General features: G+C 38.0%; 1 protein-coding gene across 26 annotated transcripts in view; it reads left to right on the top strand.

The window, feature by feature from the left end:
* The window catches only part of EPB41L2 (erythrocyte membrane protein band 4.1 like 2), a 108,301-nt gene that overhangs the window by 54,170 nt on the left and 40,869 nt on the right, over positions 1 to 13,262 (top strand). For all 26 annotated transcript variants that reach the window (XM_042016555.1, XM_042016548.1, XM_042016541.1 and 23 more), the window contains one exon: positions 10,160 to 10,264. In XM_042016555.1, the coding sequence (XP_041872489.1) occupies positions 10,160 to 10,264 (105 nt within the window). The remainder of the gene's footprint in view (positions 1 to 10,159; positions 10,265 to 13,262) is intronic.

Raw genomic sequence — 13,262 nt, 5'->3', positions numbered from 1 at the left:
ATCTTTATATTCTCAAGGATCTTCTCGTCTTGGTAAGGCAAGATCTTCTGTAAGCAGGAGGTTAATGCCACCTTATTGTCCATTGAAAAGGACAGGGGTAGAAGTAGATATTGCATAAGGCAATCATATATCATGTCACTTTTTTTTTTTACCCTGGGATATTCAGATGGGAGTTGAATTTTTGGAGCAAATATATGTAGGAAACTGGATTTATATGTACTGTTTAAGAAAAAAAGAAGATAAACCAGCACAAATTGTAATCCAATTATAAACTTAATTATAGGACTAAAAGATTTGCATGGATGTACATTTTGTTCTAACTGGAACTAGTTCAGTTTATTTTGGACGGATTAGGTACACGTGCAATTTAAAGTCTAGTTAATATGAAATTAATGTAACTTCTGCTTAGTGAGGCATTTTCTTGGAATCTATATTGAGTTAAAGCACCTTTTGGAAAAAAAAGTATATGTGATATGCAGATTGCATTGAGAGATACATCAGAGTGAACAAAAACTGGTTTCTGTGACGAAATATTCTGAATGTGAATTCCTGTGGTGAGTGGTACAGAATAGAAATGGGTGGGAGATGCTCACTTGGGAAGAACATGGCTTGAAGATGCTGAGATAGTATATATGAAATCGTGGGGAAAAAAGAGCAGTTCACGCCTGGTGAACTAGTATGTTTTTAATGGGACATTAAAACATCTTTGCAAATGACTGTAATTTGATGCTGTTCTTTTGTAGTTCAGAATTTGTCATCAGATGTTGATGGAGGAGGACAGGTACCTTTGAACCCTTCTTGTTTCTTTGCCACTGGGGTTTTGTGTATTGATAATTACTTTAAGTTCTTTTTTGCAGTCACCTAGTGTTGTTTGACACTGGAGTTATTTCTTCTGGCTTGTTTTTGCATGTCTTTCCTGTTGCCCTGGGCATGCCTGACATGGTTGATCTTTAGATTTCAGCATAAAGCAAATCTCAGATATTTGTCTCTTTTGAGGTTACTTTGTAAATTAATTTATCACCTCTGAGAATCATCTATTTTTTTACCTGCGTACTTTTTATTTTGCCTTAGGAGATCTTCTGACTGGTGTCAACTTGCCAGTTTGAACTTCAAGTCAATAATTTTTTATCTGTAGGACTGTTTAAACAGGTATTTCAGCCTCTTTTGTAATTATTTTCTTTTTACTTCTCATCTGTCTTTGTACTTTCATTACTTTTGAAGGACCTGGTTTATAGTCTTTCTGGAGTATAGCTTCTCCAAATATCCTTGTCTAGATGCCAGTGTAGATACAACACCTAATGTACTCCACTGTCACCTAGAGAAGTCCATGACATGACAGCATAATAAAGCTAAACCTTGTGCTGGGTGAAACCTGTTCCTCAGTTCTTCGTAGTTTGAAATTCTCACTGTACTGTTTCGTGGTTTTTGATCTTCCCAGAAATGAACTGCACTCAATTCACCAATGCAGAGATTCTGATTATAGTCTTGCATGGTTGATAAAATGTGGTCTGTAAATAATTACTCTGCATCTTGGCTGCTTGCTCTGGGGAGTTAAAATCATTGAGTGGGAGTCGTGTTATGAACGTTTATACCAGCCACTCTTCAAACTTGCTTTATATTGTTATTTTGGAACCTGTAAAGTTTCATAAGGCAGCAAAATATCCTCCATTAAAATGTTATATTAAATTCCTTTTACTTTTAGTCCTTTAGTTCCTTAAGTCCATAGTTTCCATAATAATAAAATAGATTGATTTTCTGTGCTCTGTTGCTCTAAAGGAATCTTCTGAAATAAATCACAAAATAATGTTGCATGCAGGTACCATACTAAACAACACAAGTTACATGTACACAATATGTGCATTCATAGAGCATGAGCAATTAATTTAATTATTTCAAGCTTAAAACTATTGTAACTCTTAAAGATACACCTACTTAGCCTCAGACTCTTCAGAGTAATGTGTGAATGCTTGGAGAGATGGAAAGAGAAAGAAGCTATTGTTGAATAGTTCTGGAGGAGCATGGCTTAAAACAACTTTCAGAAGCTGTGAACTGTTAAAAAATTTTCAGTTACCTTTCATTACTTGAAAGAAAGTTAAAGGAATAACAGCCTGTAAGTTTATCACAGAGCCTTGTCAAGGTATTGAAGATGAAAGCTAATGAGTGGTATTTGCCAAAAACTGTGACTGAACCTTGGTGCTTGCTTGAAATGACAGAACCATATTAAAGGATAAAATAACTTTGATTCATGATTCAATAGTGTAATATTTGAGATGTAATGGCAGTTGAGTTTTAATAGCTTGAATGAGCAGACTGTTGGAATGTTTAAGACTTAATTTTTATGAGCAATTTTAATTTTTTTAACACAATGCAAATGATGGAATTTTGACCTACTCCTTTCCTGATAATTGACATCTGTGGGAGGTATAAGTTACTAATATATTACCGTGAACTACGTGTAACTCTTGCTTTCATGGGGGAAATAAACTTGCTTTTTCCCCCTCAATCTGTAGTTTTGTAGATAGTTGAGAGGAAATTCTGTCGTTAAATTTGGGATCTGCAGAAAAGACTTGTTCAGATTTTCTGCTATAAACTCTGTTGTAGTAGAGAATAACACAGTTCGAACAAACAAAAAGAAATGCTAAGTGCATAATGATTACTAGTTAGAAGCAAATGAAGATCCTATTGGGTTTGTTTATTGCATTCAGTCAGTGGTCTAATTAAATATTTATGACAAAAGGCATTTAAGGGATGCCAGCACTGACCGTATTTTATGCACGTATGAACAAGTGAAATATATTGCAGTTGACACAGACTCTATGGTTGCTTACAGTTTGCTAATACAAAGTAAAAATATGTTTGCTCAATGTACAATTAAGATCAGTCTTTAACCCTGAATTAAGAAAACTCTGAATGAAGCTGATATGGAACAGATGTTTAATTGTAGCCGAGTTTTGATTTGCAAATCTTTTTTTCTGACTGCTCAGATGTGTAGTCTAGGTTTATTCAAACACTAAGTGGTCTGTTCAAAGTATGACATCTTTTATTTAGAAAAAGGAAAATAGGGATGATGTTAAATTTGGCACATTCTTGAAATATTTGTCTAGATTCAACAGACACCACTGAAAGTAATGTTTATGTGTGAAGTCATCTCAGTCCCTGGGGATTTTTTGCCTTCCTCTGCAGCCTTCAGCCATGGCCCCTTGCCAAGGGTTCATTTGGGCCATTCTGCCTAGATTCTTTCCTGCTGCTTTTGCACCTCCAAGGCACCACTCATGCCCTTGCTCTCAGCCTTTCTCTGCCATTCCAAGTGTGTAGCAGGAGTGAGCTCCTGTATTCCCTTGGTCTGGTTTTCCCTAGGGGTCCTTGTTTGTACAAGGCAGTCTGGTTTGCTGCAGCATCAGGAGCTGGCACTTTTCAGTTCTTCCTGCATGCAATTCAAGTGCAGGCCAGGCATGAGAGCACTTTTCATGCATCACTGGCCAAGAAGCACAGCAAAGCAATATTTTGCAGCCAAAAAATATACTTGTCATTGACGTGTATCATACTTTTGAAAACAACCCAGGCTGTCACGCATCTCCTCCTCTTTTGCATGTGACCAGTACCAATCCCTATTCTTCAAGTCTCAGGAAACAGATACTACCTGGTTCATATTCTGGCTTCTCCTTTCTGTGGCCTTGCCTTTGCCAGACTGCAAGGGATGTTTTGATTTTTTAAGCAAAACTGAAGAATGCATTAGCCTGGTCCTGGCTACAGAATTGCATTGTGTTAATGCCTGTGAGCATTGTCTCTTAATCTGATTCAGAAAATTAAAATGAAATCAAATCTTTTTTGCGCCTGTAAATATGTGTCTTTGAAAATGGTTTTGGAGATGAAAAAACTCTGGCATTTCAGGCAAATACCAGTCTCATAGTTAGTCAACTCCTGGGTACTGCTCCTGTGCTTGCCTTTAGACATTTGTCTAAAGGAGATGGAGAGGAACCCTTGGAGATGGACCCTCTCTCTGATGGAGTACTGTTGTTCTCAAATGTAATAAAATGTTTTATTACATTTCTCCAAGGGGAATGACTCAAACATTTCTAAAAATGAGTACAAGAAGAAAAAAAAAATCTCTGGGGAAATAATAGGTATTGCACACCTCAAAATGTTTGCAGTCATTCAGTTTGGGAGCATGTCCTGCATCCAGCTAAGGGTTTGATCTCTGAGGAGATATGTGGAGTTCTGCCATTCTGTGGAAACCCAGATAAACTGAATGAACACAGAAGACTTTTAAAAACTGTACTTGTTTTTGTTGGCTTTTTTTTTCTTTCAAATTTCTTCAAGTGTTAAATAAGTTTGAGATAATCCACAGCTCTCACGCCCAGCAGACAGTACATGCCTCCTTCCCACACAGAGACAGACAATGCCTAGGGTGGGACATGATAACCCATTCAATCCTTTCTGCTAGTGCAGGACTGGGAAGAAATGTTGAGATTTTCCTCTGTGTGTACTGCTAGAGAAAGGAGAAGGCAGGAGTAAGAACAGGATAGACTATTATTTCAGGTGGAAGGGACCTCCAAAGGCCATTGAGTTCAGCTGCCTGATGACCAACCCTTTAAGAGTAAGGAAGCACCCATGTCCCAAGGGCTGACCAAAAGGTCACATCCAAATGACTCCTAAACAAGCTTGGGGCATCAACCACCTCTCTAGGAAGCCTATTACACTGGTTGATCACCCTTGAGGTAAAGAAATGCTTCCTAATGTCATATCTAAACCTCCCCTGGTGCAGCTTTGAACTGTTCCCACATGTCCTATCACTGATCCCAGGGAGAAGAGCTCAGCACCTCCCTCTCCATCTTCCTCAGGAAGCTGTAGGGAGCAATGAGGCTGCCCCTCAGCCTCCTTTTCTCTAACCTAGACAAGCCCAACCTCCTAAGCCAGTCCTTATAGGACCTTCCTTCCAGCCCTTTTCCCAGCTTAGTTGTTGCCTTCTGGGTATACTCAAGGACCTTCCCATCCTTCTTAATTTGTGGGCCCCAGAACTGCTCAGAGTACTCAAGGTATGGCCATACCAAAGCTGAGTGCAGCAGGATAATCGCCTCTTTTGTCTGGCTGGTTGAACACCGTGTTTGATGCATCCCAGGATGGCGTTTGCCCTCCTGGCTGCCCAGGCTCTCCCTGCTGGCTCACACTGAGCTGCTGCTGACGAGCACCCCCAGATCCATTTCTGCAGGGCTGGTCTCCAACCGCTTCTTTCCCCATTTATACTTGTGCTCAGCATTACTCTGTCCCAGGTACAGAATCTGGTATTTGCTAAACTTCATGCCACTGATTGCCTAATGCTCCGATCTGTCCAATTGCTCTGTAAGGTCTCTTGTCCCTTAAGAGAGTCAGTAGCACCTCCCACTTGAGTATCATCAGCAAACTTGCTAATGGTGCATTCAACTCCTGCATCCCTATCATAGATAAATATATTGAGCAGAACTGGTGGCTGTGAGTGTTTATATTGCATCAGTAGTTGGCAACTCTTACATAGCCAAACGGATCCATGATACCCTAATTCCCAGTTGCATAGAAATTTCCATTGTGTATGTCGGCTGCAATTGCTTTGCTCTGGTTTGCTCTTTTTTTGGGGAGGTAAAGGACAGAAAAACGCTACCTCTGGTTTTATGAAGTGATTGCATTATGAGGTGGCATCTGCAGTGTCTAAATACAGGCTTGAAATTGGTACTAGAATAACCTTGGTTACATGTGTTCTTTTCATATTCTCACTTAAAAGACAGCATAACTTGGCAGCAATACAGAATACTGCTGATCTGAGTACTATTGTGGTTTAAACTGCTGGCTCTATGAGCATGTCCTCACTTCTCAGCCTCTTGGTATAGCTAGGTTGAATGTGCTCCCTTGTTGTGGGACTTACACTTTTACTGACATTTCTGAATTAGAATTTGGAACATGAAAATGTCCTTGTTTTTAGTGTTAGTATTTGTTGTGCTATAAACACGTGTGTATGTACCTGTTGGCGTTTTCGTCAACAAATGGGACGGGGAGCCTGGACAGACGCTCCAGGAGCCTTTTTATTATTTTATTCTGTTATCAGTCTCACAGAGTTGAGACAGAGATGGTACAAAGCTCACACTGTCGCAGACATCCAAAACTTCCTAGTTACAGAACATTCTTAAAAGCTTCTCAGCTAATAGTGTGCTTCTAAAAGTTACAGACAACTGTTTTAACCAATCCACAATAGGGCACATGTTACAGTGGGGATACTGTAACACACCTATATCAAACCAGGAGTCCCGTGGAAAAGAAATATATATGTGGACAGATTCGTGGTAGATGTTTCAGAGATGTTTATCTCTCCAGCCACATGGCCGGGGCTCTGCTCAGGAACTCTGCAGTCACGGGACCCGAGGGTCCTTGGCGTTATCAGGGAACCCAAACCAACCAATGGGGAACGAGGCTGAGCAGGGGCAGGGAAACCCCGTGTCTCTCCCCAGGGCCCCTCTCCCAGGGCTACACAGCAGGGGGAGGAGACCCCAACAGGCGCATACATCTGTTGTACACAGTACTTGCTTGTTATGCCTTATATAATAATACACAATATTCCATTATTAAGCTTAAACTTCTCTGTCTTGCTAAGCATATTTTTTGCAACTTTAAAACCTATCTCAGCTAAACCTAAAAACTCTAACCATTGTTTTAAAGTCTTTGCTTGCTGTATAATTGTATCTTCTTCAAGTTTTCGCAGCCAAAGCTGATCCCTAAACTCTTCTGCTTTATTCCTGAAACCTGCTTTCTTCTCACACCTAAAAGCTTTTCCACCTTTTGTGTTTCCCCACAATACCTGTACTTAAATGTATATGTATGCATACATGTATAAGGATAGTGATTATAATTTACATATTGGTTGTGACTATCACTTGACATCTCAGACACTTGGTAGAAATTGAAATGTAATCCATTTTAAAAAGTAACAAACTGTGCCAACTAGGATGCTGCCTTCTTAAGAGTCCCCTGCTCTATTAAAATATTTCTAATTTCTGAACTGACTGGATCACAATAGTTATCTTTAGTTCATGCTTAGAGACACTCTGCTAAGAACATGAGTTTTTCCAGAAAAGTATGTTATCACATAATTTAAACTGTGTAGCAATGCCTGTCCCCAAATGGTTTAAAAAGAAATTGCATTCGAAAAGTTTGTTTTTGCAAATTAAATACTCTTTTAGATTTTTAAAATGATATCTGTATCTATATAATAACTAGGAGTCTTTCAATTTTACAAGTAGGATCTTATAATGAAAACCATTGCTGGTACTGAGAGGCTTCTTATGCTTTTTTATCCATAACAGAGCTCTATAAATACTAGTTGCTTTTCATTTTGCTGCTGTCTAGAATGTAGGCTAACAAACTTGGGCTTCATTACATGGTGGGGTTTTTCCTTATGTGGAAGAACTATGAAATGACAAAAAGATGTTTAAAGATACAGTGGACACTGATAGTGTATCTAAGTTCTTTGTTGATTATGACTTCCTAATAAGAAACCATGCAATATTTTATGGTTATACTTGCAATATATTTCCTGATTTGCCTGCTTTATGTTTTTATATGTCAAAAACTTGATATTAATTGTGGGTTTTAGTATATGAACTTTATAAAAAAGCAGCTGATTCCAAATGTGGGTTTGATATGATAGCATATATTATTTTTTACACTAATCTATAGATGTCCTTTACTGAAATATGTATAACTGAAACTTGCATTTGCAAGGTGTGATCACCGACCTGCACGTTGACTTTGGAAAAAAAGTGGTATCTATTACATGCGTCTAAGCAGACTAAGATTCTTTGAACTCTCTCTTGCTTATACTTTTCCTACTTTCAATTTACCACTTTTCAATATTGGTGATTTTTCTTATTAAGCTGAAGATGAATCTGTCAAGAAAATTAAGTGGTTACTTCAGATGCTATGGGGAAGTAGTCATCTGTCGTTCTTGAAGAGTAAGATTTTTTGAAAGTACCAAACAGAATTAAAATTCCCCGCTCCCCATTTCAGAAGTCACTCTGACTTCTACATTCCATTGCCTTTCTACTTGTGCTACAAAATGTCATCATTTTATAATTTTGCTTCTGTGAAAGCTTTCTGATCTTCATGAGTACAATGTCTGCTGGACAATGCGATTTTAAATAAAGCTCTGGATTCTTGGGGACTAAACCAACAAAGCCTTCACTCTTTGCTCCGTGCATACCTTCCTTTCTCCCCTCTCCCTCCGCTCTTGGCCTTTACCACCCTGTACTGTGGAGCCAAGCTGCAGGAGTGCCGGGACGGGGCATGTGGAGTGCTCCGCCACTGTCTGCGGGGACAATGGCCACAGTGTCACCAGGGCCTACACAGGGGCAGCCGATGGCGTTTCTGTGGAATGGCAGTGGTGTGTGGCATCTACTGAAATCTGTAGGATAAGCAAATGCAAAAATTCCTATAAGCTGGCAGGCCTCTGAAAAGGCCATGTTGTGGCCTCAATGATAAATGCCACAAATAGCAGAGCTGTCATGAAGGAGTTAGTTCAAACTGGAGACTGCATGCCAGTCATGGTCAGATTTGAACGGTGGAAAGAACTTCTCATCTCCCTACCCCTGAGCATGTGTTGTGAGCTGTCTGCTCTAAATCTTTGTCTCCTGTCAGCTGCCATCTCCAGTACAACAAATCTTTTTGTTAAAACGTGGTGCACAGAAATAGAGCCTGGACCTGTTTTTCATTACTAGCACTACAGACATATGGAATGTTTACATCCCCAGTTTCAGGTACAAGAATCACAGAATGATTGATAGAATGGTTTGGGTTGGAGGAACCTTAAAGATCTTCTAGTTCTAAACTCCCTGCTTAGGCTGGGACACCTTTCACTAGACCAGGTTGCTCAGAGCCGCATCCAACCTGGCCTTGAAAACTTCCAGGGATACCCAGGGACGGGGCATCCACAACTTTGCTGGGCAACCTGTTCCAGTGCCTCACCACCCTCACAGTAAAAGATTTCCTCCTAATATCTAATCTGCATGTACTCTCTTTAAGTTTAAAGCCATTACCCCTTGTCCTGTCACTTCCCTTCCCTTCCCTTCTCAAAGCCCTCTTTAGGTACTGTAAGGCTGCTGGAAATGTCACAAGAAGAACAGATAGAATTTCAGGACTGCCTGCCATTTGCTTAAGCTCTAGTAATACTGAGCTCACCAAGTGAGCTTAAAAGTGGCCATTTAAAAACACTTTTTAATAATGTGTTAAAATTTTGATCAGTTCTCAATTACTATTACAAAGTAGTAGACTATGATACTGAAACTAGCCTCAAATAAAACCTTCAGGTTTTTTTCCTTTATTACTGACTTCCACAAATAATATTTTTAGGAAGAATAAACATCTTGAAGATTTCTTATTTTTGAGCATCTAATGAATTTGTTGGGTACTGAGAGATTTCAGAAACGCACGGATAGGAAGCAGCCATCTTATTTTCTGCCCCTCAGAACAAACCACTGCAGTATACACAACTAGACATGTTGTATATGTTCAGCTTGTGCTTGAGTGCTACTTCTGCTGGTCTGAGCATCGGCTCTTAGTGGTCTGCTTGTACTTTTTGTCTTTGGAAGATAACACACTTTATTTTTCAGTGCATTCATATCATGTGATTCATAAGTCACTGGGACATATACCAAAACGATAAAAATGCTAAAGTTAATAGATACAAACACTGTAGAAACTATACTACTTTTTAGAAAATAATATAGAAAAAGTTGGCTCAAATAAAGAAGTCTTCCATTATTTTAAAAATAAAGATCCAGAAAACTATTTAGTAGCACTTAATAATACAAAATATTTAGATCTTTTAGGTACTGAATTTTCCTTCTGTATTTATGTTGTTGTTTTGGTTGTTGGGTTTTTTTTATGTATTGAAAAAAAATTGAAATTTCTGTACTTTTTGTCAAGGATATGTATAGCTTTGAAATATGGTGAACAGTCTTTGTAAGAAAGCTTATAGTTTTATAATCTGCTTTATCGATATTTTAAGGTTCCCTGAATAATATCATCGAATAACAGTACCTGTAATTAAGGACCTTACTTATTTACTGATATTAATTTTCTCTTTTTTTCTTATTTTTTCTTATTATTTTTCTTCTTTTCCTATCCTCCTACTCCTCAGAAAAGAGCAAAAGGACAAGTGCTGTTTGATAAAGTATGTGAACATCTCAATTTACTGGAAAAGGACTATTTTGGGCTGTTATTTTATGAGAATTCAGAACAGAAGGTAAGCCTGTATGAGGATTTTGTTTGTTTTTCATCATTGCCACTCACTTCAATAGTTTAGTGAGGCATATTCTATTAAATGTTTACCATTACGAACAGTTGAGTAAATTTTGCTGCCTTTTCTCATAGATGTGTAAGAATACTTTGTTCGTGAACATGAAGGGAATCTAGCCCATATGTCTGTATCACTAGGCCTTTGAGTTCCTCTTCTACTAATTTTAAGCTTAAAGAAAATTTTTGACATTTGTAAAGAGACTGGAGCTGGTCCATCACTAGTATTGGATGCTGATTTTACAAATGAATGGAGTTTGAGATTACTACATTTGAAAGGATTTCTTAAATACCATTTGGTAACTTCAGTCTTCTTTTGCACTTGCTTCTATGTTGGAGGGTTGAGCACATCCAGATTGCTCGGCTGAGGAAAATCTTAAATCAGTCAGTGGCAAGTGCTGCATTAATTACCAAAACCCAATTTATCTTTCTAGCATCTTAACATTTACAGTTATGGGCTGGGCTGCCTGTTGCTTTCTCCATGAACTAAAGATATACCTGTGGTCATCTTTTTCTTCATAAAAAAAACCTCCCAGATGAATAATTACAAATTGAAGCAGGAAAAGTTGTATTTCTTTTAAATCTATATTTGTAGTAGAAGCATCATTACATCATACTACACCTAGAAGTTTTTGCTTTTTTTCTGTCATCTTCCTCTTAACACTATTTTTTAAAAAATTAAGTCTAGTTTCATGGTCTGAATAAATCTGAATTTCTGATAACTTCCATTCAGATAAAGCTGTTTCTAGAGTTACTTGCTTTGCTGCAAAGCTTTCTATGCAGTATTGAGCAAAATACTCAATTCCTCTATATTAAAAATCCCCATATACAAAATGAGCTTGTTATATTATTACTGAGATACTTAATTTTTGTTCTTGATTTGTAAACCATTTCTAGACATAAGAACTTATTTGGTGTAATGATGAAGAACATCTCTGTTGGTCTTCTAATACCATAATCTTAATATTATCTGTTATTTTCACTTGTTGCTTTACTTGTGCTTCTCACTATTGAAAAACTGTACTGTACCTACACAATAAAATAACATAAAACAGCAGTCTGATCTCTGGCAAGAGAGAAAAGGTCTAATACTAGACCTGGGATCCTTGACCTATACCAGAAAATAGCCCACCTGAATAGATCTGAGGAGATAAAAAATAGCGAGCCTTGAGTTTTTGAAAGTTCAGCAGAAAAGTCTGGATTGGTGTAGGATTATGTCTTTTTTTCCTCCCCCTTTTTTTTAATGTATCTCTAGTTGGACTAAGACTTCCTTGGTATTCTTCAGTCATTTGAATGGAGAAACAGAGTTCCACTCTTTAAAAAGACCCCATCTGTTTTTTCATATGTCTTTTTCCTTGGAGATACTAAGAACTGGACTGGATATGAACCTGGGCAACCTGATCTAATTCAAAACTGGCTCTTGAATCACACTTGGACCAGTTATGTCCAGAGGTCTCTTTCAGTTTGAATGAGTCCTTGAATTCCTTATCCATTGACAGTGAAGGTGGTACTGTAGAAACACTCATAAGTATCTACATAAATTAAGAGGTATTTACATATATTAAGCAAGACCTATCTGATAATAGGGTCCTTATTCAAAAGTAGAATAGATCACTTCTCACCTGAATTATGGACAGCAGCAGGCTTTTATTTAAAAACTTCTGGAGAAATCTGGTCCCATTTGTTATGAAGACTAAACAACCACTGTTGTTGGATTTTGTCTTCATACAAATACATGCCCAGTGTTATTTGGAGAAACTTAAAAAAACCTCTTTTCTAGCAAATTTACGTTTCCCACCTCCTACGTTCTCAGAACTTTTGCTGGTTTAGGGTCCTCTTTTTTGTTCACCTCTGTAGTTTGAGTTACTTTTTAACTTCAGTACCAGTTCTTTCTGATTTTTTTTTTTCCCGTGTTATGACTGTTGCCTTTTTAGATTAAAATGCCACAAATCCCTGACCTCCAGTCCAGTCAGTACTAAATGCTGAATGATGTGTTTTTCCCATTCTTGTGCACTCATCACAGCCACCCATTTATGAGCCAGCTGTTGAACCCAACGGCAGCTGTGGCGTGTGGCAACTGAATGCCAGGCACTCTTTTGAATTAGAGCTGCTCCCCAATGCACCATCGGGGTACCATTGGAGGAGGAGTCCCATTAGCTCTTCTCCATGGGTGTTCTGTGCAGCTGGGAGAGAGGTTATGTCTTCCAGTCAGACCTACTTTTGTTAGCTTTAATACACAGTTTAAAACTATTTAGGCCAAATTAATAATTAATGATTTCTTTCATTTTTTGCAAATGTTAAATTTATTAGCCTGAAGTTTAGTTAGGGATTTCATTGCATTGCACCCTCAAAAGTTCATGAATGCTCCTTTCACACTGTAATTGGTCTGCAGAAGTGTTAGAAAGCTTCTGCTCTTATGTTTTGGGTGCCAGCTGGAAATGCTGCTTTTCTGAATTTGTACAAAATACTTTTGTACTGGTAGAGAACATTTTGTTCTTTGACAGACAGTACATTACTTTGTCTCATCTATAACCTTACTATTCACAAATTAAACAAATAGATTTCTGCCTACTGAAGCAAAGTAGTGTGTATATACTTTGTCTTTTGTTTTGAAAGACAGACCTGTCTATTCTGCATTAAGAGCTCTAATTTAGGGTAGATTCTTTTGTGGTGTTTGTTTTTATCCATAACAAAAGGCACAGATGCAAAAAAAAACCCCCACCCGTGTAATTACGCCTAAAAATGGAATATAAGCATCTGATTTTATTTGACAGAGCAGTAATGAAAGTTGGTGGCAAAGTCTGCTTCCAATAAGCTCATTTCAGAAAAATGAGAAAATGAACTGTATAACTTGTGTAAAGAAAGGATTATTCTTCTCATCTTGCAGCATATTCTGTATTGTATGTTTCTTTTCTCCTGCTTTGTAGTGATAAAAGATAAAGCACTGA

Source organism: Corvus kubaryi, unplaced genomic scaffold (assembly GCF_017639235.1).
Source record: "Corvus kubaryi isolate FWS band 111438036 unplaced genomic scaffold, C.kubaryi_AGA036_p1.0 split3-73, whole genome shotgun sequence".
Classification (NCBI taxonomy): Eukaryota; Metazoa; Chordata; class Aves; order Passeriformes; family Corvidae; genus Corvus; species Corvus kubaryi.
This window is presented reverse-complemented; position numbering and strand designations above follow the sequence as displayed.